Raw genomic sequence first — 26,582 nt, forward strand, 5'->3', positions numbered from 1 at the left:
GTTCCATCCAGGGCTACCCTGTCTTAATTGTAGAGGGCGGCACCTAGAACCAGCCTCTGTCCCCTCCCCCTCTGGAATGCCTGTTCCCTTCCCGGTCCTCAGGCACTGAAGGGAGCCAGATCTGGAAGTAGCAAACCAGTTGGGCCGGTTTTAGAAACTCCAGTAAGCGGAGGACTAGAGAGAAGGATGTATGTCCTGCCCTCTCCTCCTTGCCTGCACGCAGAACTGTTGAAACACCCCCCTGCCCTAGCTCCTGCTGTCTGTCTCTAGGACTGCTGGGTCGCTTTCCAGATGAGACACCCCGGAAGCCTGGGCCCTATCGCCCTCCTGCTGGGCCTGGAGCTGGCCCTATGCAGGGGCCAGGCGACTTCACAGTACTGCGGGCCACAGGGCCAGGCGGAGAGGCTGCATTTTACCCGGCTGGGCAAAGGCCGCTGGCTGGATCCTCAGGTCCGGCCACCTGGGTCCCTGGATCCCCTCTACAGGATGGTGCGGGGCTTCCTGGACATGGTGCAGCTCAACCCCTTCCCAGAAGGTGAGGATGGTCGGTTTGGGGGAAAGGGCGAAGTCGTCTGACCATCACAGAGCCTTGTCGCTTCCTTTACCTATGGGGCTACTTATTTTCCACCTGGGGTCTTTCCTAACTCCCTGCCAATGTGGTGCTTTTGCCAGCCTAGGACAAGGGGGACCCAGACATCTCTAGCCCTGGCGCCAGCAGGGAGAGAGCTCCCATTAGCTCCCTCTTCCAGGATTGGCTGCATTCCTAGGAGAACTAGGACAGTGGCTTTGGTGGCAGAGGGGAGTGTCAGGAGATGTCTGGGAAAGCCTTCAAAGTGGAGGGTATAGGGTTAGGGTGAAGGAGTTGGGGGGAGAGCTGATGCCAGTCTTAGGGGTAGTCGGAGGCAGAGTGAAAAGTTTCAGGGTTGTGGTCTCAGGGGTAGGCTGTTCTCTCCGTCTCTATTCTTTCTGTTTGGGTGGAGGGGAGGAAACGTTAGACTGGGCTGGACCCCTTGCTCTGGAGCCCTGCATCCCTCTCACCTTTGCAACCTGGTAGGCATGGTGCCCCTGTATAGCAGAGCCTGTGAGGATCTAGAATTGTGGGTCCCTGACCACTTGTGAATAGCATCTGCCCCAGTGCCCAGATTGGGGAGGCCTGGGTGGGGTTGGGGAGCAAGGTGCTGGGAAGAATAGGGTGTGGGTAACTCAGTGTTCTATCCTGAGTTCTACCTCCCCCACTCCTTCATCAAGCACAGCTCCCTGCAGCAGGTCTGGGCAGGACCTTATGGGGCAAGGTGTCCTTTCCATGGCATATAGGGTGTGTATGGGGGAGGAGTTCCTGCACCCTCCCTCCTTAATTGCCAAAGCTCCTGTTCATTCAAAGATATGAAATATCTCCATTATGACTCCAGATTGGCTACTGGCAATCAGGGTAAGGCTTGGGAAGGCAAAGTAGCAAAATGAGGTGGTGGTGATGGTGGTGACCTCTCTCCCTTTTCTGTAGGATTGGTTCGAGTGGCATTGAATGAACCCTCTTCTGTTCGAACCTCTGATGTGAGTATCAAGAGGCCAGGTTACTTTTGGTGGGGTTGGTATATACATCTCAAGAGATGGGAGGGACAGAGTGGGAGGTGGGGACATGGAACTTTATAGAGTCATAGGATGCTGGAACTAGAAGGAACCTTTGAGATTTGTGAGGCTGGGTGCTATAGTGTTTAAGAGAGTGCTGGATTTGGAGTCAGGAGAGATCTAGGTTTGAAGCTCTTCTCCCACAGGCACACTAGCTATGTAATCATGGGCAGGCCTCGGTTTTCTTATCTGTAAAAGAAGACCATAAATGCCTGTAGCACCCATCTCCTAAAATAGTGAATCAAACAAAAGATGGTATGTAAAACACTTGACAGAACTCAAAATGCTCAAGCACATGTCAGCTCTTAGCTAGGTGGTACAGTGGTTAGAATGCTGGACCTGGAGTCAGGAAGCTCTTGCTGGCTTGCCTCTGGGTAAGTTGCTTAACCTCTGCTTGGCTCAGTCTCCTTGTCGGTAAAAGGAGCATAATTTTAGCACTTAGCTCGCAGGGTGGTCGTGAGGATAAAAACTTCAAAATATCTCTGAAATACACCCCTGGAACTTCCACCCCCCGGTACAGGCCCTCGTCTCCTTGTGTCTGGACAATAACGTGCCTCTTGGGCTTCCTGCTTCTAGTCTCTCCAGGCTCCAACCCCACTCTATTCAGCCACCAAAGTGATTTTCCTAAGGTGCAAGTCTGTCCACGTCACTCCTCTATTCAATAAACTCCAGTGGTTCCCTATCACCTCCAGCATCCACTATGAAATCTTCTGTTAGTGTTCAGTGCCCTTCATAACCTAAGCCCCCTCCACCTTCCCAGTCTTCCCACAGCACCACTCCCTGCAGCCCCGACTTTGATCAAGTGACACTGGCCTCCTTGCTGTTCCACTGGCTGTCCCCTGTGCCTAGAATGTTCTCCTTCCTCATCTCTACCTCCTGGCTCCCCTGGCTTCCTTCAAGCTCCAGATAAAACCTCTCTTCTATAGGAAGCCTTTCTCCAATCCCTCAATTCTAGTGCCTTCCCTCTGTTCGTTATTTCCTATTTATCCTGTGTATAGCTTGTTTGCACAGAGTCGTTTGCATATTGCTCTCCCCCCCCCCACCTTAGATTGTAAGCTCCTTGAACGCAAGGACTGTCTTTTGCTTTTTTGTATATCCTCAGTGCTTACCGTAGTCCCAGACACATTTTTGTTGTTGTGTCGTTTCAGTCCTGTCTGACTCTTCATGACACTTTTTGGGGTTTTCTTGGCAAAGATCCTGGAGTGGTTTACCATTTCTTTCTCCAGCTCATTTTACAGAAGAGAAACTGAGGCCAACAGGGTTAAGTGACTTGCCCAGGGTCACACAGGTAGTGTCTGAGGCTGGATCTGAATTCATGAGGATTGGTCTTCTTGACTCCAAGCTCAGTGCTCTATCCACTGAGCCACCTAGCTGCCCTCCTGGCACACAATAGGCACTTAATAAATGCTTATTGACTGACTACTATGTGTAAAGCACTTTGCAAACCTTAAAGCACTTATAAACATATCCATTAGTACTGTCCTTATTAGCTAGTCCAATAGCTTCATTTCACAGGCATGGAAGGTGAGGTCTAGACGCGGGAAGGGACTTGCCTGGTGTTACCCAGCTAGTTAGTGGCACATGTTGCTGTTTAGTCCTTCAGTCACATCTGATTCTTCATGACCCCGTGGATCATAGTGCACCGATGCTTCTTGGCAAAGAAACTGGAGCAGTTTGGTACCATTTCCTTCTCCAGTGAATTAAGGCAAACAGAAGTTAAATGACTTGCCCAGGGCCATGCCGCTATTAAGTTTCTTAGGCTGGATTTGAACTCAGGTCTTCCTGAATACCAGGTCCAGGGCTCTATCCACTGAACCACTTAGCTGCCTCGGCAGCATGCACAGAGGAGGCTAAAATCCAGATCTCATGGCTTCTTTTACAGGCAGTGTCTTGAATTCAATTCACTTTTAGCTCCATCTTCTATCACCTTCTATGAGAAGCCAAGGAAGGGTAATTAGGAGTGGATTAAGGACGATGCTATCTTAATCTGTTAATTATTCTTGCAGTTATATTTTCTCCCAGAACAGGAGAGCTCAGCTTTCTGTTCAAGGTTGGATGTCCATAAGCTGAGCAAAGGGTGGGGTTATAATATGGGAATGGGTGGGAACGGGACTGGGTGGGAGGCCTAGTCTGTTAATGCTCTCTAAGTGTTAGTAAATTATGTATGGGGGGAGATGGAGAAGATGGAACGGGGCCAGAGGTCCTGCTTGACGTCTTCCCTTCTTCCCTCCTTCCCTTCTTCCTTCCCTCCCTCCCTTCCTACCCCCTGCAGGTGGTCCGGTATGAGGCCGGCTACGTGGTGTGTGCTGTGATTGCTGGCCTCTTCCTTCTTATTGTGCCCACTGTTGGGCTTTGCTTCTGCTTTTGCCGTTGCCGCCGGCGCTGTGGGGGCCGGGTCAAGATTGAGCACAAGTCTATGGCCTGTGAGAGGGGCAGCCTCATGATCTTCCTGCTGCTCATCACTCTTCTCCTCCTGTAATCAAGGACCCTCCATTAGGGGACCCTGGGAGGGAGGGATGGCCAAGGGGGACAGAGGAAGGCAAATTGGTATGAGATCCAGGAGGCCTTGGTGCACTTCGATGTTTTTGGTGGGGAGAAGGGAAATAGAGGGTTTCTGGCTCCCTTATTCCTTGAGAGCCTTGGGGGCATCCCCTTGCCCACTCTGGATTCTGACCACAGCTCTCTCTTCCTTCTGCAACAGGACTGGTGTGGTCTGTGCTTTCATTACCAACCAAAAGACACATGATGAGGTAGGCCCTGGTGTCCGGGCTGTGCCTAGAGTGCTCAACTCCCTACAAGGTCTGGTCTCTGATGTCCCCCAGGTAAGCACTAATCCTTTTTTTTTTTTTTTTGCCATAGCAGCAGGTGGGCAGGGAAGCAATCAGATGTTGTAGGTGGTCAGGCAGGCAGCCAGTTTCTGCTTAGGAGCTAGCTTGGTGCCTGTGGGTAGATCCAGTGGATAGGAATTGCCTGGAGAAAGGCAATGCTCCTGGGGTTTTCTAGGTAGACCTGGAGGAGGTAAAGGCACCAGCTGGGACTTGGGATTCCCTTTCCTCTACAGGAGCTGCAGGCAGTGGCTGGGCAGTTCTCCATCCCCCAGAATCGAATCTTGGAGGAACTGGATGGTGAGGGCTTGAGGGCCCCAGAACCCCCTGGAACCTGCAGGCATGGGCTGCTTAGGAGCCCAGCACCTCCTCAGAGGCTGAGCTCATAAAGTCCAGTAACTCCCTGGGAGGAAGCCTCCCTTTGCTCCCTCAGCACCCATATGCTGCCTTTGGGAAGTGTCCACAAAGGTAGGGTTTAGATCTGGGCACTTAGTGCCTCCTGGCACTGAGCAAGGGCCTGCTACATGCAGAACCCTGGGCTGCAGATGGCAGGGGATATCAAACCACTCTCCTTTGGGAGCCTTGTGTTCTGATGCCCATCTAACCCCTAGAGGGTTGGCTTGGTCCCTGAACCTGCCGGGTCTATCCTTCCCTCCTTTCCCCACTCCTTCACTGTCCTTCATTGTTCCAGGATCTGTCTGCCTGGTAAAATTGTTCATTGTCTCTGCCCTCAGGTGTTGGTGTAAACCTTGGCAGTACCATCCATACCCAGCTCAGGGGCACAGTGTATCCTATGCTAGCCTCCCTCCAGAGACTGGGCCAAGGTAAGAGAGGCCCTGAATCTTTGGGGTGCATGGCATATGAGTATGAATGCGTGTGAATGTATTGGGGTGTGTGCATTGGTGTAGAACTGTTCTGTGTGTGTGTATGTATGTGTGTGTGTATGTGAACATGGATGGGTGTGGATAGTATGGGTGTGTTGATGTATATGAGAAATTTGTGAAGGGAGTAGAGTGAGGGTGAGAAAGGCAGAAAGAGCTTTGTTCATCAGGCAGTTAGGCAGCATGGTACTGGAGGCAGTAAGTCTTGAATTCTTATCCTGATTCAGACAGTTACTAGCTGTATGAACCTGGGCAAGTCACTTAACCTCTCAGCCTCAGTTTGCTGGTCTGTAAAATGGGGATAATGGTACTTAGCTCCCAGGGTTGTTGTGAGGATCCAATAATATACATAAATTAGGAAGTGTTATATAAATGGTAGCTATTTGTTCATGATGATGATGATGATGATGATGATGATGATGATGATGATGATGATGCTGATGTTAATTGGGCTCTAAGTTCAACCCCTTGGCTTAATCTGCCCCACCCCTCTCAGACTTGCAGGTTTCTTTGGACCACCTTCGGCTACTCAACTCCAGCACAGTCTCTCTACAGGACCAGCAAGAGCCTCTGGATTCTTCTTTGCAGGACCATAGGCACAGACTGCTCTCCCTACTCCAGGATGCCCGGTGCCGGGGATGTGCCAGTGCACTGAGTCACAGCCAGCTCTTGGAGCTGGGGGCCAATTTCAGCCAGGTGGGTACCTGGGGGCCAGCTGGCATCACAGCAGTGTGACTTGGACCTCTTTGTGGCAGGGGATGAGAGGGCAGGGGATGGGGAGAGTTGGTGAAGTGGAAAGAGTAGGAGTACAACAAAGGGAGCTTAGGACTGAGGACTCTTATGATTGAGGTGGGACACTGAGTGGAAGCAGAAGAGGACTGAGGAGGTAGAGACAACTATGCTCTCTGCCTTCTAGATTCCCCATTGCCCTGTAATGTAAAGAAAAGACATTTCAGAGATAGTGAGGTGGTGCAGTGGATAGAGCTCACCATTAAAGCCCTGGTGTCAGGAAGACGTACCTGAGTTTATATCTGGCCTCAGACATTTACTAACTACGTGACCCTGGGTTTTAAATAAACACCTGATTCTCAATCCTATTTCTTTCCACTAGGTCAAGGTCATGTAGGGAAAGTGTCTGGATGTTGGGATCATAGGTTCTAGGTTGGCGGGCTTTCCAAATCCACTGTCCCAACCAGGACTTAGTTGTTTTGGAGAGGGGTGGATTTATCTCCATGGATTTTCGACTGCTCTGGTTTCAGGTGCCTTCTGTGAAGAGCGTCCTCCAGAAATTGAAGGGTGTCCCAGAGGCCAATTTTTCTAACATGGTTCAGAAGGTGTGTATCCTGGGGGACGAGAGGTGGGGTTAGGCTTGAGGAAAATGGAATTCTGTGTTTTTTCTTGGTTCTGGGTCTGCCAAGCTCTCACCTTCTCCCTTCTGGGGAGAAGCCCCAGGCCTGGACAAGACCTTCTACAAAATGCTTTAAGATCCTCAGATCCAGCTAAGAGCTCCTCTTAGAACTGGGAACAGGGACAGTTCTCTCTGATCTAGATGGTGTGACTTCCTCTTCTGCTCCTCTCCAGGATAACAGCACATTCAATACGCTCCCGGTTCTGACAGCTATAGAGACAGCAGACATAGTTCAAGGTAAGTTGTCCCCCGCCAACAGGAATCCCGGGACGGCTCCTACTCCTATCTTCTCACTGCAAGCGTGGATTTCTGTGAGTCATCATGTGGATCCATAGGTCTCAAGGGATCTCTTGTGAAGAATTTCTCTTGAGGAGAGGCTTAGCCAGGGGTTGAATAATAACGTCTGATGGTGTAAAGAATACCGGGCTTGGGTTTTGTTCCTAGTGTCTTCACCCTACTAGCTGTGTGACCTTGAACAAGCATGAACCCTCTGAACCTTGGTTTCCTCTCTATAAAATGGGGAGAATATCCATCCTGCTTACCTTGAAGGGATTTTATCAGGTCCAAGTGAGACAATGCATGTGAAAGTAACTGGTAAACTATAACGCATTATACTTTTAGGTAAGGTGGGAGGTGGGTGTTTTCCCTCGACAACTTGAGGGTAAGATCAGGAACAGTGAGAAGACAAACATCTTCTGCATAGGCTCTAAGACAGACGTGTGAGTCCACAATTGTTATTGCTATCTCGCCCCTCCCCTTGCAGAGTTGAAGGAGGAAGTGGCCCAGATCCCAGAGGAAGTGAGGACCCTGTCTGAAGGCTTCCCAGGCTCTGAGGCTGCTGACCGCTGGAGACAGGCTCTTGCAGAGGCAGAGAACAGTAGCAGGCCTTATCTACATATGATCCAGAGATATGAGAGATACAGGTATTGGGTGAGTTGGGGGAGGACAGATCCAGGGAGTAGAGAGAAAATATAGGTGCTCCCCCACCTACCTACTCCCTGTCCTACCCACTCAGGGCTCAGATTTCTGAGTGCCTGCTTCCAATATCCTGTACTTAACTACCTTTATCCTCCAGTACTTAGTCACCCCTCCCCCCAAATAAGCCTTGAGCCCTAGTATTTCAGTCCTTGAGCCCAGTGAGTCCTACGCTCTCTTCATCTTTTCCTCAGCCCTTGAAACAAGGGGTATCAGTTGCCCTCCATCAGTAGGAGAGGTCGACCACTTCTTGTTTTGGTTTTTTTTTTTGTTTGCTTTTTTTGGAGGGGGGAGGGCAAGGCAATTGGGGTTAAGTGACTTGCCCAAGGTCACACAGCTAGTAAGTATCAAGTGTCTCAGGTCGGATTTGAACTCAGGTCCTCCTGACTCCAGGGCCAGTGCTCTATTCCCTGCGCCACCTAGCTGCCACGGTTGATCACTTCTAAGGTACTTCTGAGCCCTAAAATCCTATGTTCTTATGATCCCCAGTGTTTCCAGATCAGTAACCAAAGGCTTAGGATCAATTCTGTTCATATACTTAAATATTCATGTACTCTTCACATACATCTGACCTCAGGGTTAGTATCTTTTTCCTCTTCCTCTCACACTGTACCTTCGGCATTGTTCTATATTTTTATCCCTCTAAGGTCTGTGAAAGAGCTAGGAAAAGTTCATTTTCTTCCTGACCTCTCAGAGCTTGACTCTCCCCATCCCTTTCTTCCCTCCCCCACCATGGTAGGTGGATTGCAGGTTATGTGCTGTCCTCGGTGATCCTATTGGTGGTCATCTGTAACCTGCTGGGCCTCAGCCTGGGCCTCTGGGGGATCTCTGCCCGAGAAGACTCTAGCCACACAGAAGCCAAGGGCGAGGCTGGGGCCCAGTTTCTCATGGCGTAAGGATGAGGTGGGGGCAGGGGGCAGGAGAGGGAGACAGGACAACAAATGGAGTTGGGCTATAAGGGCTAGGGTGAAGGATGCTGGCCCCAGCTGGCCCCTGCTATCCCTCCTGTGTCCCAGGGAGTGGCTTCTCTACTCCACAAGCTGGCCTGTGTGAGGTGGGGAGTCACCTGGCCTCAGCATGGGTCCTCTTGTGTGTTTGGTGACCATCTAGGTCTGGCAGCTCATACAAAGACATCCAGGTCTGTGCAGTCTCCACAGCCTTATTTATTTATTTGGTCCCATCTGGCCCATGGAGCTGACCAGATGGTAGGAAAGGGGCCGGCAGTCCCAAAGATGGCTCTGCCCTCTGCTCTGCCCTTCCCTCTCCCCCAAACCAATAGTGAAAGCTGCCCCCTTTCCTGCTCCTTCAGACCCTCCATTCTCCCCTCTTCCTCAGGACCTGCTCAGCATGGTCCTTTCTGTCCCACAAAACAAAGAAACACCTGGTAGCCAGTCCCCGACCCCCGTCTTAGCTTGGCTCTGGGTGGATCTAATTACCTTTGCTGGGAGGATAATTGAGTATCCCAGGCTGAGCAGTTCCTAACTCCATGGTTGCCTGAGGAGGGGTAGGAAGAGATGTTTGGGTCAGGGAAAGGGGGGACAAGCCAAGACAAACCTACTTTGTACCCTCTTGATCCCTTGCCCTGTCTTTTCCATAGGGGTGTGGGCTTAAGCTTCCTTTTCTCTGGACCCTTCATCCTCCTTATCTTTGCCACCTTCCTCCTGGGGGGCAACATCCAGACATTGGTGTGCCGAAGCTGGGAGAACCAGGAGCTGTACAAGGTGAGGCCTGGCCCAGAGCCTGTGGGCTGGCCCTTGTTTCGCTGGATTAATGGAGACATAGGCTACCAGAGCTTCTAGCCTAGGGGTTAGGCTTAAGAGAAACAAGGCGGGAGACCAATAGAAACACAGAATGGAAGAGACAGTGAAAAACAAACACAGAAACAGCAGGGACAGGGAAAGACAAAGAAACATCAGCAGCAGGTGAGAGTGAGAGACTTGGGCAGAAATCCTAGAAGTCCCTGGGTGAACTCCTTGTTGTATTACTGTTGAAAACAAAGATAAATGGTTTCATTAGATCCATAAACTAATACTCCATTCTTGAAACTGAGAACAGAAACCAGGAGGCCTGACACTCAGTTTGTCCCCAATTTGTAAGCCCAGGAATTGGTGGGAATTTCATTATCTATAGCTAAGACCACTTTTCTGTATCCTGGGAAGCTACCTGTTGGAGAAGGCTCTTGATTTGGGTTCAGGTAATGACTAGGGGCATTGCTATGTGTTATCCAATTACCAGTCCAAGAAAGGCCGGGACCCTGGGAGAAGGGTGGGGGGCTGTCTTAGTCATTGCTCTGGACTTCCTTTCCCCACTTCATGTGTAGTTTGCTGACACCCCAGGGAACCTTCCCCCATCCATGAACCTGTCCAACCTCCTGGGCCTCAAGAAGGACATCAGCATCCCCTCTGCCTATCAGTGAGTGTCTCCATCAGCATCTTGGCCTTCTCAGGGCTGGGGAGGGGGAGATGTGAGAAATGGGGTGAGAGGTCGATGGGAAGGTTGCCCCCCACCCTGATTCCTTGCTGTTCTCTTAGGCAGTGTAAGGAGGGTGCTGCTCTCTGGAAGATCCTACAGCTTAATGGCTCCTATGACCCAGAAAAGCACCTGAACATCAATAAGGTAAGAAACTTGAAAAGAATCACAAGTCGGCCACCTCTAAAAACCGGCACGGCAGGATTCTGACCCCTTCTGTCCCGGGGTCTTGAGCTTCTTCTGGCTTCCAGCTCTTAGGTCAGGCAGTCAGTAGCCAGGGCAGCGGCAGCAATGAGGCCCCATTCGGAGAGAACCTCTCTGAATTCAGCCCTTGCCTATGAGATGCACCTGTACCATAGTTTCCCAGTCCCCCTGGCTGCAATGCAACTAGGGTCAGGACTGGGCAGCCAGAGGAGGGGGGCATAAGGGGCCCAAGAATAAGATAGGTAAGGGCTGTAGGAGAATAAGTCCTGGGATACGAGTCAGGCTAACCAGCTCTTGCCAATTACCATCTGTGGGATCTCGGGCAATTCTCCCCCTCTGAACTTAATATTTCTCATTTAAAAAATGAGAGGATAGCAGTAGATGATCTCGAAAGATCAAAGGAAATAATATATGTAAAGCCCTTTGTAAATTCTAAAGCACTATATAAGTGCTGGCTATTATCATATCTAAGGTCCTTTCATGCATTCACATCATATGACTTCAACGATGTGCCTGGGGACCAGGTGCAGAATGGAGAGCAAAGGGGTCACTGTGCTTTCTTCCTATGAGTTTCCTTCTATGTTTAGGGGGGAAATCTCCTAAAAGAACAGGAGAATACAAGCTGCCAGTCAGGTTCCAAGAAAGGGCCATGGAAGTCCTTGTAGATGACTAACTTGGGAGTCAAAAGTCCTGAATTCTTTCCGCTGCCCTGCTCTAGCTGTGCCATACTAGGCAAATTATTTAACCTTTTTAAGCCTCTGTTCTCCATCTGTTAACTGAGAGATTTAGGCTACCTCCTCCCAGCTTGGTGGGTCAGTGGATAGAGCGCCGGGCCTGGAGTCAGGAAGACCTGGGTTTAAATTCAGCTTCAGACACTTACTGTTGTGTGACTCTGGACAAGTAGTTTAACCTCTGTTTCCCTTAATGCACTGGAGAAGGAAACAGCAAACCATTCCAGTACTTTTGCCAAGAAAACCCCATGGACAGCCTCGGTGTAAGAGTAACTGAACAAAGCTGTTTTCCCATCTGTTATTTGAGAGATTTAGGCTAGCTCCTCCCAGTTCTTATATTACATGATTCTATAATAATCAATTAACGTGTGAAGGGCTTTGTGGGCCATTAAGCAATAAATAAATGTTAGTTATTGTTATGACTTCTAATAACAAATGCTTACTCACCTGGGATAGGAACACTTTGTTGCCTTCTCTGTAACATGGGGATGAGAACATCTGTGTTTTCTCACCTCACAGGGTTATTTTGAAGCTCAAATGGGATGTGAGATATGTAAAGAATTTGGTAAACCTCAAAGTGCTATGTAACAGTCAATTCTTCCTCTTGCTATCAGCCAACAAAATGCTTAAGGTCATCAGGAAGGCTGGTGAGAACCAAACAGAAAGCATCCTTTCCTTATATTCAGTCCTGGTCTGACTATGCCTAGATTACTGCACATGGTTTCTGGGCCCTGGACCTTGAGAGAGACATAACTGAGATGGAGAAGGGCCAGACAGGGTCCAGCAAAATGACCAAAAGAGGTTAAGGGGAGGGGCTGCTGTCTAAAGACAGGATAGAAAGGCCAGGTGTTTACAGTCTGGACAGAGGAAGGCTGAAGAGAGATATGATCAGTCTCAATGGGGATGATTGTGTACAATTCTGGCCACAGTATTTTAAGAGAGACGTTGACAAGCTGGGACACATCTAGAGGAGTGTCCCCAAGGTGGTGAGGATGTCATGAAACTATGTCCCATGAGGGACTATTGAAGGAACTGGAGAAAAACAAGACCTTAAGAGGGTGAGATCAAAGTATTCAAATATTTGAAGCATTGGTATACAGCAGAAGAGTTAAATTTACTCTGTGTAGTCTTAGAGAACAGAATTAGAACCAGTGGGTGTAAGTTATGAAGAGGCAGATTTTTGTGCAAAACTAGAAGTAACTTTCTCTTTTCCGCCATTTAATAGTACTTTATTTTTTTCCAATTACATATAAAGATAGTTTTCAATATTGATTTTTATAAGAGTTGGAGTTCCAAATTTTTCTCTCTCCCTTTCACCCCTCTCCCCTCCCTAAGACAGCAGGTAATCTGATATAGGTTATACATGTACAATCATGTTAAATATATTTCCACATTAGTCGTGTTGTGAAAAAGGAATCAGAACAAAAGGGAAAAACCATGAGAAAGAAAAAGACAACCAAAAAAAGTGAAAATAGTCTGCTTCCCTCTGCATTCAGACTCCATAATTCTTTCTCTGGATGTGGATAGTATTTTCCATCATGAGTCTTTTGGAGCTGTCTTTGATCATCGTATTGCTAAGAAGAGCTAAGTCAATCATAGTCAATCATCATATAACGTTCCTGTTACTGTGTAAAATTGGTTCTGCTCACTTCACTCAGCAGCAGTTCATGTAAGTCTTTCTGAAATCTGCCTGCTCATCATTTCTTATAGCACAATAGTATTCTATTACATTCATATACCACAACTTGTTCAACCATTCCCAAATTGATGGGCATCCCCCCAAATTTCCAATTCTTTGCTGCCACAAAAAAGCTGCTATAAATATTTTTATATATGTGGGTCCTTTTTCCTTTTTTACAGTCTTTTTGGGATACAGCTCCAGTAGTGTTATTACTGGATCAAAGGGTATGCACAGTCTTGTAGCCCTTTGGGCATAGTTTCAAATTGCTCTCCAGAATGGTTGGATCAGTTCACAACTCCACTAACAATGTATTAGTGTTCCAATTTTTCCACATCATCCCCAACATTTATCATTTTCATTTTCTGACACATTAGCCAATCTGATAGGTGTGAGGCGGTACCTCAGAATTGTTTTGATTCACATGAGAAATAACTTTCTGATAATTATTGTTGTTCCACAATGTCTGCCTCTCATGACTTGTTAAATTTTTTTTTCTCCAAATCATCTTAAGATCATACAATTTATAAGTCATAGGATTATAGAATTAGAGCTGGAAGAAAACTTAGAGGTCAATTAGTCTGACCATTCTTTTTACAGATGAGGTAACTGAGGCTCAGACATGTCCTGTCACTTGTCCAAGGCCACACAGGTAGTGAGCGACTGATCCATGGTTTGAGCCCAGGTTCTCTGATTCCTAATCCATTGTTTTTACAATTATGCCACACTGAGAGGAAACTGAGGCCCAGAGAAATTCAACGACATCTTGTCTAAGGTCACACAGTAGTGAATGATAGTTGACAGGGTTTGAAACCCAGGTCTTTTGACTCCAAGTTTAGTATTCATTCTGTTAGAATGGGGAGATAGCTGAGAAATCGTGGTCTAGCTGCCTAATTATATAGAAGAGAAAACTAAATCTCAGAGAGGAAGAGACTGACCCAAAGTAAACGACTTTCCAACAGCTAATCAGGAGCCTGAGAAAGGAAGTTGGTTTTCTTTCCCCCAAAGAGAGGGAAAATGAATCAATCCCTGAACACTTAGGAAGCACATTCTATATGCCAGGCACTGCGCTAAGCAGTGAGGCTACAAAGACAGAAATGAAATAGTTCCTGACCTCAGGGAGTTTACGTTTTATTGGGAAAACAATGTTTACATATAAATATATACACAATAAATAAAAAGGTAATTTGGATGTAACTAGTAATTGGAAGGACCAGGAGAAGGATCTTGGGCTCTACCACAGAGGAGGTGAGCTTGGACAGAAATTAGGGAGATTCTCAGAGGCAAAGATGGGGAGGGGAAGGTTTCCAGGCCTTAGGGGAACCTGTGCAGAGACAGAAGATGGTGGGTTGTATGTGAAGGACAGAAAGAAGACCAGGTTGGCTGGGCTGCGTCATACATGAAGGGATTTAGTATATAGTGAACCAAGAAAAGGAGTTTGGAATAATCTTTAAAAGTCAGAATGTGGAGGCAGTAACATGGCACTGTGGGTGGAGCACTGGGCCTAGAGTCAGAAGGACCTGAGTTCAAATCCAGCCTCAGACACTTATTAGCTATGTGACTCTGGGCAAGTCACTTAACTCTGATTACCTCATAAACAAAAGTCAGAGCCTATATTTAACTCAAGAGGAAAAAAGGAGAGATGTCTGGAGCATGAGACGCTGCTAGGACCCCACTATAGAGGGGGCATATGGTCAAGGGTACTTTTGGGCAAACTGGGGGTGATGGAGGAGGAGGTCAAGGGGACACTTCTTTCTCTGGTTGCCTATGGGCTGGTTCTGGTTCAACATGCCTGTTTCTCCTTATCCTAGTATACCACCCAGCTGCAGGAGCAGGTAGATAACTTTGATGTAGATATGAAGGATCTAGACCTGCTGAATGAAGCTGCTAAGAGAGATCTGGAAGCCTTCAGGAGCAGCGGGATTGAGAAGATTGACTACTCCAGCTTCCTCACCCAGGTCAGCCTGCTGTCCTCCCAGCATACTCCACCCCCTTGGGGCTGCCTCCTCATTATCTCACTACCTTGGTCTGTTCACTCTGCTCTTGGACCAAAGATCTCTGGTCCTCAGCTTCCTCGCCTATATAAAGGGGTTGGACCAGATGGTCATCTGCGGTCCCTTCCACCTCTGGAGCTTGTGACCCTATGAGCCTGTGGCATCCTCGTCTAGTCTGAGGTGCTCCTGCACAGCCTTACAGAATATTAGAGCTGGAAAGTTCTTGGGCTTCATGTCAGAGAGGCAACCCTGGTTCAGAGGTACCTGAGATGAGAGAAAGACCTTGGAATCATGAAAGCTTGGCTAGAATCCTACTCCAGATCCTTACCTTGCTCACGGTGACCCTGTGCAAATTTCTTTATGTCTCAGACCTCTGCCCCCCCTCCACTTCCACCTCATTTGCTCATCTGTAGAGTGGGGTTAATAAAAATTGCAAAACCAGCCTTAGAGGATTATTAAGGGCGTTGTAAACCCCAAAGCATTGCAGATGTGAGCTGTGACTATTAGCTGGCACCTTTGCCTCATTTTTGAGAGGAGAAAATTGAGACCCAGGGATCCTTTTCAGCTGCATTCGTGAAGACCTGAAAGCTCTTTCCACTAAATTCTCTCCTGTTACTGGCTATTGAACTGAATCAAAGAATGTCAGAGGCGAGAGGGACCTTAGTCTAACCCCTATCTGAACAAGCATCTTCTTTCCACCTTGGAAAAATGGTCAGTCTTGAAGATTTGGGAGACTTCTTGAAGTCAGCAGGAGAGGGAGGCAAACCCATTACTTCCAAGTTGGCGGGGGGAAGAGGGAGGGGAGATAGTGAGGAAGGGGTAGCAGCCTACTGCACTTTGGGACAGCTCTAATTGTTAATAAGTTTTTCCTTACATCAAGCCTAACTAAATCTACTTCCCTGCAACTTATTCTACTGGGGAAAAACAACATTAACAGAGATAAGTAAATTAAAAATATACACTAAGTAATTTGTGGGAGAGAGAGCACCAGACACTTAAGGGTAATCAAGCAGGCCTCCCTCCCTTCCCTCCTCTCTTTCCTTCCCTCTTCTCCTCCCTTCCCTCCTCCTCCCCTCCCTTCCTCCTCTCCTTTCCCTCTTCCCCTTCCCTCCTCTCCTTTCCCTCCCCCCATTGGAGCTGAGCCTTGAAAGAAGCTAGGAATTAGAGGCAGAGTGAGGAGGGAAAACATTCCAGACTTAGGGGACAGACTGTTCAAAGGCATGGTGATGGGAGATGGATTTTGTGTACAGAGAACATAGTCTGCCAGTTTGCTTGGAACATAGAGTGTGCTAGAGAAAGTAATGTTCAGAAACCTGAAAAGACCAGCTGCAGCCAGACTGTAAAGGTCTTTAAATGCTAGAGGTATTTAATGCATTTTATCTTCAAGACAATTGAAAGCCAAGGGAACTTTTTGAGCAGGGCAGTCACATGATGAGACTTGCGCTTTAGGAATATTAGTTTGGCAACTATGTGCAGGATGGATGGGAGGGGAGAGGCTGGAGGCAGGGAGGCCTGTTAGGAGGCTATCCCATAGCCCAGGTATGAGATAACAAAGGCCTGAACTGGTATGGTGTCTGTGAGAGTGGAGAGAAGGGAACAGACATGAGAGATGTTGAAGAGATAGAATCAATAACACTTGGCCACCCCCATTTAGATGCAGGGGTGAGGTACAGTGAAGAATCAGGGATGACTCTGAAGTTGTAAAACCGGGGTGAGTAGCTGGAAGCATAGTGGCCTACTTAACAGAAGCAAAGAAATTAGGAAGAAGCGAGGGTTTTTTTTTTCTTTTTTGGAGGGGAGTATGAAAAAAATTAATTTTGTTTAGGACATGTTGAGTTTCAGATGCCACATCTAGGCATCCTGAGGGAGAGACAGGAGGCACCATGTACTAGACAGGTCATTCTATGGCCCTCTCCTCTGTCACTACTTCCTCTTGGATCCCACTGGAGACCACCCAGGACCCACAGTCCAAGAGCCCTGGGAATTTTGTTTGACTTGTAATTGAAACCTTTTTTATGTATTGTCTTCCCCTATTAGAGGGGAATCCCCTTCCCTTATGAGCTCCTTGGGAGTTTTTCTATTTGCATCCTTAATTCCTTGAAGGAAAGTGCTTAATAAAAGCTTTTTTTATTCATTCATTCATGTATGCAGGATTGGGCCTCAGGAGAGCAATTCAGGCTAGATATATAGACCTTGGGAGTCATCCACAGAGAGATAAAAGTTGAACCCATGAGAGCTGATGAGATCATTCATTGAGAGAGCCTAGAGAGAAGAGGACCCAGGATAGAGCCCTGGGGTACCCATACACACAGGGGTGGGACTTGGATGATGATCACTCATATTAGAGACTCAAGAGGAGTGGCCGAGGGGTAGGAGAAAAACTAGAAGGGAACATTATTGTGAAAACCTATGGTGGAGAGAATAATCAGGGGAGAAGGTCGTCAATGGTGTAGGATCATGAAAAAGGTCAAAAAGACATCATGACTCTCTCGTGAGAGACTGAGAAAAAGCCATTAGATTGTGCCAATAAAAGGTTCCTAAGAGAAGCTGTGTGACCTAATGGATAGAGGGTTGGTTGTCTTGGGGTCAGGAAAGACCTGGCCTTTTTCTAATATTATCCAGTGCTTCTTAAACTTTTTCCATTTGTGACCACTTTCCACCCAAGAAATTTTTATGTGACCCCAGGTATATAGGTACATAAAATAGGTATACAAATCAAATATTTACTGACAATAAATCATAAAGAAATTTATTTTAAAACAATTCTTTGGTATACATATAGTTTTATCATTTATTAAAGACAATAGTCTCAAGCCAAGGCATTTGAGTTCTGTGGCCTGAGGGGCATGCACAGTGCAAAGTACCAGTGTGTGTTCAGAATCAAGGCTGCAATGAAGTTGTGTGATACAACATGGGCAAGCCCTGCCAGAAACACTTTGGTTATATCAAGTGTTTGATTTTAAATTAATTTTTGGTCATTGGGCATTGAGAAACCTTTTACTGTTGCCAGATTTTTTGCGATCACCACATTCAGTGACTTGACCCTGTATGGGGCAGCAACTCATAGTTTAAAAAGCACTGTTAGTTATACTAGCTATGTGACCATGGGAAAATCACAACTTCTCGGGGCCCAACAATTCCTCAAGACTGTAAGTTAACAGAGAAGTTGGCAATCTGTATTAGTGGAGGGAATTTCCTTTTTTTAAAATTTATTTTATTTTTAATTTATGGAATAAAACAAGCATTTCTGTAACATAGTACAATAAAAAGTTGGATGGCACATGAAACTGCAAATCTACAACTTGCCTTTTAAATACACAACAGAAGTATCGTGTAAATTTCTTTTTTCCTCCCTTTTACCCTTCCCTCTTTTCATACCAAAATTTCCTTATATTAATGGTCCAGGCATAGATTTTTCATTTTTAAAGGAAAAATAAATAAATAGTCATACATTTTTATTTCTGGGGAGGGAGGAGAGCGGAAAGGAATATATTTAGATATGGAGGTGATCTTATAAAAACCTTAAGGATATCAATTTTTTTTTTAAAGAGGGAGCATTGGTAACCTTGGAGAAAGCAGTTTCAGTTAAATGATGTTTGGAAGCTAGATTGCAAAAGGTTGAGGAGTGAGAGAAGAGGAAGTGGAGTCAAGTGGAATGTTGACAGCTTTTTCACAGCTAGCAGTTTGACTGTGAAAGGGAGGAAAAGCTTTCAAGCCGTCATTCCTAGTTCTGTCCTCTGAGACCAAGAGCAAAAGTCTAATTTCTCTTTCATGTGATAGTCCGCAAATACTGGAAGACAGTTAGCCTGTTTCTTCCAATTTTCTCTTTTTCAAGCTACAAACTTCTTAGTCTGTCCCAGGGCATCATTTTAGCCCCATACATTTTGCAATACCTCAATCCCAGGCCTCCACACCTCTCTCTCTTGCCCACCTGGCCTACAGCATCTGGGGAATTGCTATCTCCAGAGATGCCTAAATGTTAGACTGTCCCAGAGAGAGTAGACATGAGAGCTGGAGAGAAGGTAGCATGTGAAGCTCCCCCAAGGGTTAAACTGCTGATCTGTCCTTTCAGGTCCAGAAGCCAGTGGTGAAAGTTGACATCTTGAAGCTAGCCAAGGAGCTGGAGAAGTTGGGTCAAGCCCAGGTAAGCCAAGGGTAATGGAGGATTGGGTAGGGCCAAGAGGAGGCTTAGGAGGTAGGTGGGTGGGAAGAATTCCCCCAGCACAGGGAGACCTGGTTTGGGGCCATGGAACTTGCTGGAGGAAGGTGAGATGGAAGAAAGAACCCTGTATTTGGGGCCAGAAGACTCTAGTTTTAACCCCAATTCTTCATTTCTACTGGTGTAACCTGAAATAAGTCACTTATCAATCTGGCTTCAATTCTTTTATCTGTAAGAGAGTTGATATGTTAGATGATCTCTGGTGTCACCAAGTCTAAATCTTATTATGTTATGGTACACTGACCACTAGGGACCAAGAGGAAGAAAATAATGCAGGGGTAGGGAACCTATAGCCTTAAGGCCACATGTAGCCTTCTAGGTCCTTGAGCTCAGCCAAATTTGGATTCAGTCAAAAGGCCATGCTTAAGGACCTGGAAGGCCACACGTGGGCTTAAGGCCATAGGTCCCCACCTCTGAAATAATGTATCTGACTTTTTTAACTGGGAGGTGAGGAGAAGCCTTTTAAAAGGTGGGGTTGAGACCTTTCAAAGTATCTTCCTAAGGATGCTGAGAGTCTAATCTCAGGTCTACCCAGACAGCTGTGTAACCTTGGCACTCAGTTCCTTCATTTGTCAAATGAGGATTCTATTCCCTGGTTAACCTGAGGATCAGACAAAATAATAGGCTTGAAAATGCTTTGAAAAAGGGAAAAAATGTACAATATTACTATATTATTAAGGGCAGCTAGGTGGTGCAGTGGATAGAACACAGGGCTTGGAATCAGGAAGACTCTAGCCTCGGACATTTACTATGTGTGTGACCCTGGGTAAGTCACTTAACCCTGTTTGCCTAAGTTCCTCATCTGTAAAATGAGCTGGAGAGGGAAATGGCAAACCACTCCAGTACCTTTGCCAAGAAAACCTCAAAATGGGGTCATGAAGAGTCAGACACAATTACAACATGGCTGAAGAACAACAACATGGCTGTTCTTTCTTTCTTGATGTCCTGGGTCCATCCCCCTCCTCCCGCCTTTGCCCCTGATTCCTCCAGACTGAGTCTGCCCTGGGACAGGAGCTGAAGCAGGAGGCTCAGGCCCTACAGGCCCTTTACCAGGAGAAGATCCTCCCTCAGCAGACCCATGTGGTGAGTTCAGGGACCTGGGGAGTTGAGGGAAAGGGGAGGGAGGCAGGAAGCATGAAACTGGGCTCAAATGGCCGGAATCTAAGAACCCTTAGGAACAAATATAGAATCTTCTATTTTGCATTTAAGGCCCCTCAGAATCTGGCCCTTTCCTTACCTTTCCAACCTCTCCTACTTTAGCCTGCTCCTTGAACTCTACAATCCAGTTACAGAGTCTTCTTGTTCCTTGAGCATCCCAAACTTCATCTCTGGACTCTGTGCTTTTGAATAGGCTGTCCCTTCTCTCTGGAATGCCCTTCTTCCTCTCCTCCATCTCCTGCTTCCCTGGCTCCCTCTGCTCAAATCCCACCATCTGCAGGCAGCCTTTCTGAGGCCTCGGTGAAGTTCTTCTGAGATTACACTTCATCTACTTTGTATAATATTTTGTTGTTTGCAAATTGCAATTGTCTCCCCCATTAGAAAGCAAGCTTCTTGAGGGAAAGGAGTGTCTTCATCTTTCTTTGTAGCCCTTGTACTTAGTTGGCATGCAGTAAGAGCTTAATCAATGCTCATTGGCTGACTGACTCTTCACCTTTGCCCTTACTAATGCCTCACCCCGTTCTCTCCTAAACAGGTGACATTGAATCGTAGTGCCCGTGCGCTGTCAGCATCTGCCTCAAACCTCCAGGTGCTGGGTCTGGGGTGGGGAAGTGGAAGCCATGGGGTCAAGGCCCTTACTGTCCCCAAGACAGCTGGGGAGTGACTGGGAGGAATGTCAGGAAGGAACTCCAAGGTCTCAGATGCTAGCGGGCAAAGCCAAGAGGGGAACTTGCAACTACCTGCATGCTTTACCTTCCCAGGAGTAGACAGTGAGGGATGTGAAGGAGCTACCACCTGACGAGCAGGGTCTCTAGGTCAGCATTTTGAAACCAGACCTGCCATGCTCCTTGCCCTCAATTTTCACCCCTCTGCCATCCCTCAGCCGCTGATTTCAGAAACTCTGGTCAATGCGAGCTCCCTGAAAACTGAGCTGCCCATCCGGGCTCATTGGATCTTGAGGAATGTGAGTGAGAAGGAAAGGGCAGGAGCTGGGAACCTGAAGCAGAGAGTAGGGGGGAGGGAGAAGAGGAGAAGGGCAAGCTGGGTCTCATTCTGGCACTGGGCATACAACTTCTTCCTGATACTCTGGAGTCTTGTGTCCCTCCTTCAGTCCTGGCTCTGGAGGGCAGCTCCTGGGATGTTTGAGAAGATGGGTCCTTCCCAGTCTCCTCTCTCAGGTCCTCTCTTCTCCACAGGAAAGTGAGTGCTTCCTGAATCGAGAAATGGCCTACTTCATCCAATACATGGACTGGGCGAGAGAGATGGTGAGTAGTGGGGACCCAGGCAGCCTGTGATCACTTCTGAAGTAATCTCTCCATTTCCATGTCCTCACCCACCAATCCTCTCTGCATGTGCTACTATTGGATTATTCTTTGAGTAGAAAATGAATCCGTCAATAAGCATTTTTTAAGTGCTTACCATATGTCAGGTACTGTGCTAAGCATCAGGGTTACAAAAAAGGGAAAAAAAGCACCAAAAATCCCACAAAAGTCCTTGCCTTAAAGGAGCTCACATTCTAATGAGAGAGACAACATGCAAGAAAAAAATGTACGTATAGAACATTTACAGTGTAAGTGGGAGTCAGTCTCAAATGGAGGGCACTGTAGTAGTCAGGGAGACTGGAAAGGGTCTCCTGTGGAAGATGAAATTGGAGCATGTTCGCAAACCCTCTGTGGATCCTCACTGTCTGCGGGATCAAGTCTATATGCCTTAGCTTGGCATTCAAAGTCATCTAGTTTGTCCCCAAGGTTCCTGTGCCGTTTTATTTCCCACCATTCTCTACACAAACCCTTCACTAAGTCATTGCCCCTAAAGCACACCTTGGGCCTTCACATCTCTTTGCCTTCAATCTCTGTAAGGAGCCCCTAGTTTTGGAAACAGAACACTTGGGTTTGAGTCTGTGCTCCGATGTTGCCTGTGGGACTTCGGACAAGTCATCTGACCTATCCATGTTTCATTTTCTTTCCAGAGTGAAAGAAGGGTCAGACAAGATGACCTCTATGGTCCTTCTGTCTTTAAATATTATAAATTTAGTCCCATCTTCTCATTTTATAGCTGATGAAGCTGAAGCTCAGAGAAATAGGAAATTATTTGCCAAAAGTCACATAAGTAGAAGGTTGCAGAGCCAGAACTAGAAAGGGCATGGGGTTGGTTTGGGGAGAGGCTCTCCTGATTTCTAGCTTAGAGCTCTTTCCCCCAAATCACACCGGGTCTGGTTGTTGCCTCACTGTTTCATAGTTGGATGACTTGGCCCCTCAGCCAACACTGTGAGCTTCTGGAGCACAGAAACAGTGTGTGTTTATCTTTTTTATTTCCCATACATAGCACCTGACACAGTGATGGGCAGACGGGAGATGCCCAGCAGATACTGTTTTGAACAGAAAACCAGACAATGTGCCTACTTGCATATGTTTATACGTGAGAGACAATCTGGCATGTCAGAAAGCACATGGGAACTGGAGTCAGGAGAGATCTAGGTTCATATCCTGTCTCTGACACGTACTAGTTATGTGACTAAGGGCAGATGACTTCATCTCTCAGCCTCAGTTTCCTCATCTACAAATTGAAGACAAAAATGTCAGTAGGATGTACCTATAAGGTTGTAATATCAAATGCAAGTGTTTGCAAACCTTAAAGTACCATATAAATGGTAACTTATTATTATGTGGTATATATCTAAAGACATGTGTCTTTATCTGGCTAGGCACATATCCATATTTATGTGTGTATACCTATCAATTTGTGTGTGAATGTTCTTACCCTACGAATCCTCGTATCTCTGTATGTACATGTGTGTTTATGGTCATTCTCTTGCCCAACAAATGCAGAGGAGCAGCTACTGTGTGCCAGGAGCTGTCTGTGATACAAGATGAATGGTCTCTGTCCTTGTCTAATAGTTGAGAGAAGATAATTATACAATTAACTGCAATGTTAGGCGTGTAAGATAAATGTTGTGTGAGTGGCACAGAGTGGTTTAGGAACTCAGAAATGGGAGCAATCACTTCTGGCTTGGGGGAATAAGGGAAGACTCCTGAAAGAAGTGATATTTGATATGGGCCTTGCAGGATGGATTGGTATTTTGGCAGGTAAAGATTTGAGGTGTAAGAATATAATATTTAACAGCAATAGCATAATTCTTGAGGGCAGTGACGGTTTTATCTTTGTCTTTGTCTTCCCAAACACTAGCATGTTGCTTGGTGTCTGGTAGAAGCGTGATGATTATTTGTTGAACGCAATTGAATTGGAATAGGGAAGTTCTTCCAGACTCTCTCTCTCTCTCTCTTACTCTCACTCTCTTCCCCGCACCCCAATTCATTTGCATTTTACTTATATGTGGTGGCATGTTGTTGTTTGTCAAATAGTAGCAGAGGTGGAAGGAGGAGACAGATACTGCTTGGAGGTTGCTGTCATATACAATCTTTGGACTAGGGTCCCAGAGTAGGAATGATTCTGGGGGGGGAGATGAAATTGGCCCCAGCCAATGTAGTCTATGCCAAGGACCCCTCAGGGTATTCCTGGCGCTGACCTGAGTGCTTCTGCCTAATCTTAGAGTGCCTTCTGGACATTTCTTAGGGAATCCCCCCTCCCCTCTCAATTGGACACTTTTCTGTTGAAACCCTAGGGGTTTTTTTTTGGTTGTTTTTCCCATGGGTGTATTAGAGAGGGAGAAGGAAGATAGAGCCCTGGGGATCCAGGTCCCCCCACAACCTTTAGCTAGTAGCCTTGCCTCCGCAGGTCACTGAACACATTGCCACCTGCCAACCCCTGTCTGGGGCACTGGACAACGGCCGGGTGATCCTGTGTGATCTCATCATGAATCCTTGGGTAAGTGGCCCTCTTCCCCGTAAAATCAAATAGGTGAGTAGGATGTCCATTGTGTGGAGGGCACAGTGAGAACACAAACAAAGACATAATAAAATAGCTACTACTCTTGAAGAGTTTATATTCCAGGTCTCCCTCCTCACCTGACACGATACTTGTCATCTTTGGTCCCTTGTTCCAGAACCACTCCCCCTCGCCCCTCCCCTTTTCCCTCCTAGGAGGGGATGGAACCAAGGTTGAGCCCAGGCCCTGACAGCCAAGGCAAATGCCTTGGGCATAAAACGAGAGTGATGAGGTAACAGGAGTACAGAATCTCTGAGTAGGGAAGGACCCCAAAGGCCGCATAGCCCAATCTATGATGGCTGTTTGGCCTCCACTCCAAGCCCTGCCTCGTCCTATCCCTTCTCCCCGGGCTCCTCATGTCTTTGGAGATTTTTCTCTGCGGTATCTGCATACAGGAAGAGTTCACTGAGCTCTCCCACCAGTTGGGCAGAGTTGTTCTTGGCTGGGCCCTGGGGTGAAGTGGACGCCTTTCACTTGTCTGAGCCTGTGTGTTTCAGAACGCCTTCTGGTTCTGCCTGGCCTGGTGCACCTTCTTGCTTATCCCCAGCATCATCTTTGCCATCAAAACCACCAAGCACTTCCGACCTATCAGGAAACGCTTAAGGTGAGGGGTCACTAAGGTTCCAGGATCACAGAGGGTCACTAGGGATCATTTTATCGGGCCACCAACTTCTAGTATTGGAAATTAGTCATGGCCCTGAGACATCCCAGGAAGAAGAAGAAGTGCAGATCTTACTCTTAAAGACCAACACCCCCTCTGAGCCTTAGGGTCACAGGTTTTCCATAGGTCTGGCCCATTTGGCCTCCTGCTGCATTTACCCAACCCAAGGGCAAGTTCTGCCATTCTGAGGGATCCGGGGGAGGAAGAGGGCTCTTTTAGCTTCTTGTCCCCAAGCTCCCAGAGATGAATGAAGGGGAATGAGACTCCCTAACATCCTTCTCCTGGCCACAGCTCTACCAGCTCTGAGGAGACCCAGCTTTTTCACATCCCCAGAGTCACGTCACTGAAACTGTAGGATCCAGGGTAAGGAGAAGGATTGCTCTATACCCCAGGGTGAGAAGCCTGGAAGAATGAGGCTGCTGAGCAGTAGGGATCACAGGAACCACGTCTCCCTAGCCCTGAAGTCCCACTGGGGGAGGGAGGAGGGAAGGAAAAGAAGGGCTTTGTCTGAGCATCCCTGGAGTCTAGGGGTCTGGTGTTCCAGGGAAGCTTGAGTTTGTGTTCCCCAGCCTTATGTAACCATTGCTAAGGAGCCCGTCTCACAAGATTCTCTACTCAGCCACTCACCCTTTCCTCTTTCGATCTTTAGCCTTTAATAAAAGACTTGCTTACATTTTTGTGAGTGATATCAATCCCCATCCTTGGCTCAGCTTTATCACTCCTCTGTGTACCATTTTGGACCCCTCAGCTATTCGGTGTACCATATTAGTGGGGTCTAGAGGTTTCCCCAAACTAGAAATTTCTGTACCCTTTTGGTTCCATTCACTATCCCCTTCATCTTCGTGCTGCCCTTCTATCTTCGTTCAGCAATACCCGTCCCCCTTTGGCTCCCTCATACTCTCTTCCCCATCCCACACCAGCCCTATAATCTACCCCCATTCATTTATCCATTCATCCATTCAAACATTTATTAAACATCAACTGTGTTGCAAGGTGCTATGCTAGGCTCTGGTGATGCAAAGGTGGATATGGAACAGTTCTTGCCCCTGTGGAGTTTAAAATCTGTAGGGGAGGCAAGCATGTACACGCCCAAAGTAGAAAGGTACAAATGAAATATAGAGAGATCACTTCTGGCCAAGTGGAGTGGAAAGATGAAGGAAGTTTTCCTGGGGGAAATGGCAAGAGTTGAACCTTGAAAGACAGAAAGTGTTTCAACAGCCTCCCTTGCCCTTCACCTCTCCCCCTTCCTCCACATCTAATCTCATTGCCTCTCTCCCTTTCTCTGCTCCCCACCCTGGGTACGCCCTCCCTTACTGTCCTGCTTTCTTTTCCATTGATTCCCTGTAGATACACCTCTCCCCCAGTCCCAAGTCCCTCTCTCCTCTCCGTTGTACCTTTAATCTGCTCCATTGTTCAGATTTACAAAACCAGTCAGTCCCTAGGTGGGAGACTCTTTCCCTTTCAGACTAAGGGAAAATAACCTGTGAGGTTCAGGGCTTTCATCATAGAAGGAGTAGGCTGAACGCAGGACAGTGACACCCAATTTAGCTTCTCCTGCCCAGGCCACTAGCATTAGGTAGTGCAGCCTTGTCTGGCCCTGATCATTCTATGCTCTCTTTGCAGCTTCTGGGAGGGCCTGGATTTTTGCCCAGACTACCCTCGCCTGCCCACTGCCAGAGGGTGAGGTCCAAGCTGCTGATCTCAGAGGGGAGGAGCCCTGTCATCTTTGACTCCTCTGTCCCCTGCCAAGAAGCTGCCAGTCTTAGGGTTGCCAAGATAAATCTTTACTACTCCCTCGGTTTTGCTGAAAGCACTTCCTAGGAAGGGGACCTGGACTTGGGGTGAGGGATGCTTCCATGGACTGGCTT

At 47.3% G+C, this 26,582-nt stretch overlaps 1 protein-coding gene across 1 annotated transcript; it reads left to right on the plus strand.

Annotated features, from left to right (window-relative positions):
• The first annotated feature begins 291 nt into the window (after positions 1-291).
• PROM2 (prominin 2) lies at positions 292-25,069 on the plus strand. The gene is made up of 23 exons (XM_036752034.1): positions 292-535; positions 1,502-1,551; positions 3,899-4,101; positions 4,328-4,448; positions 4,688-4,751; positions 5,186-5,275; positions 5,829-6,028; positions 6,592-6,666; positions 6,914-6,977; positions 7,504-7,663; positions 8,455-8,607; positions 9,313-9,436; positions 10,036-10,127; positions 10,247-10,331; positions 14,609-14,755; positions 18,864-18,935; positions 20,001-20,093; positions 20,704-20,757; positions 21,052-21,132; positions 21,365-21,433; positions 23,904-23,993; positions 24,551-24,657; positions 25,006-25,069. The coding sequence occupies exons 1-23, from the start codon at positions 292-294 to the stop codon at positions 25,067-25,069; spliced, it is 2,502 nt and encodes an 833-aa protein (XP_036607929.1).
• Positions 25,070-26,582: the final 1,513 nt, after the last annotated feature.

Source organism: Trichosurus vulpecula, chromosome 3 (assembly GCF_011100635.1).
Source record: "Trichosurus vulpecula isolate mTriVul1 chromosome 3, mTriVul1.pri, whole genome shotgun sequence".
In the NCBI taxonomy this organism is placed as follows: Eukaryota; Metazoa; Chordata; class Mammalia; order Diprotodontia; family Phalangeridae; genus Trichosurus; species Trichosurus vulpecula.

Excerpts from the sequence above, each read along its gene's own strand:
- PROM2 (XM_036752034.1), top strand. The coding sequence starts at position 292 with ATGAGACACCCCGGAAGCCTGGGCCCTATCGCCCTCCTGCTGGGCCTG. Across the intron at positions 14,756-18,863 it reads ACTCCAGCTTCCTCACCCAG|GTCCAGAAGCCAGTGGTGAA; the intron begins GTCAGCCTGCTG and ends CTGTCCTTTCAG. Across the intron at positions 24,658-25,005 it reads CCTATCAGGAAACGCTTAAG|CTCTACCAGCTCTGAGGAGA; the intron begins GTGAGGGGTCAC and ends TCCTGGCCACAG.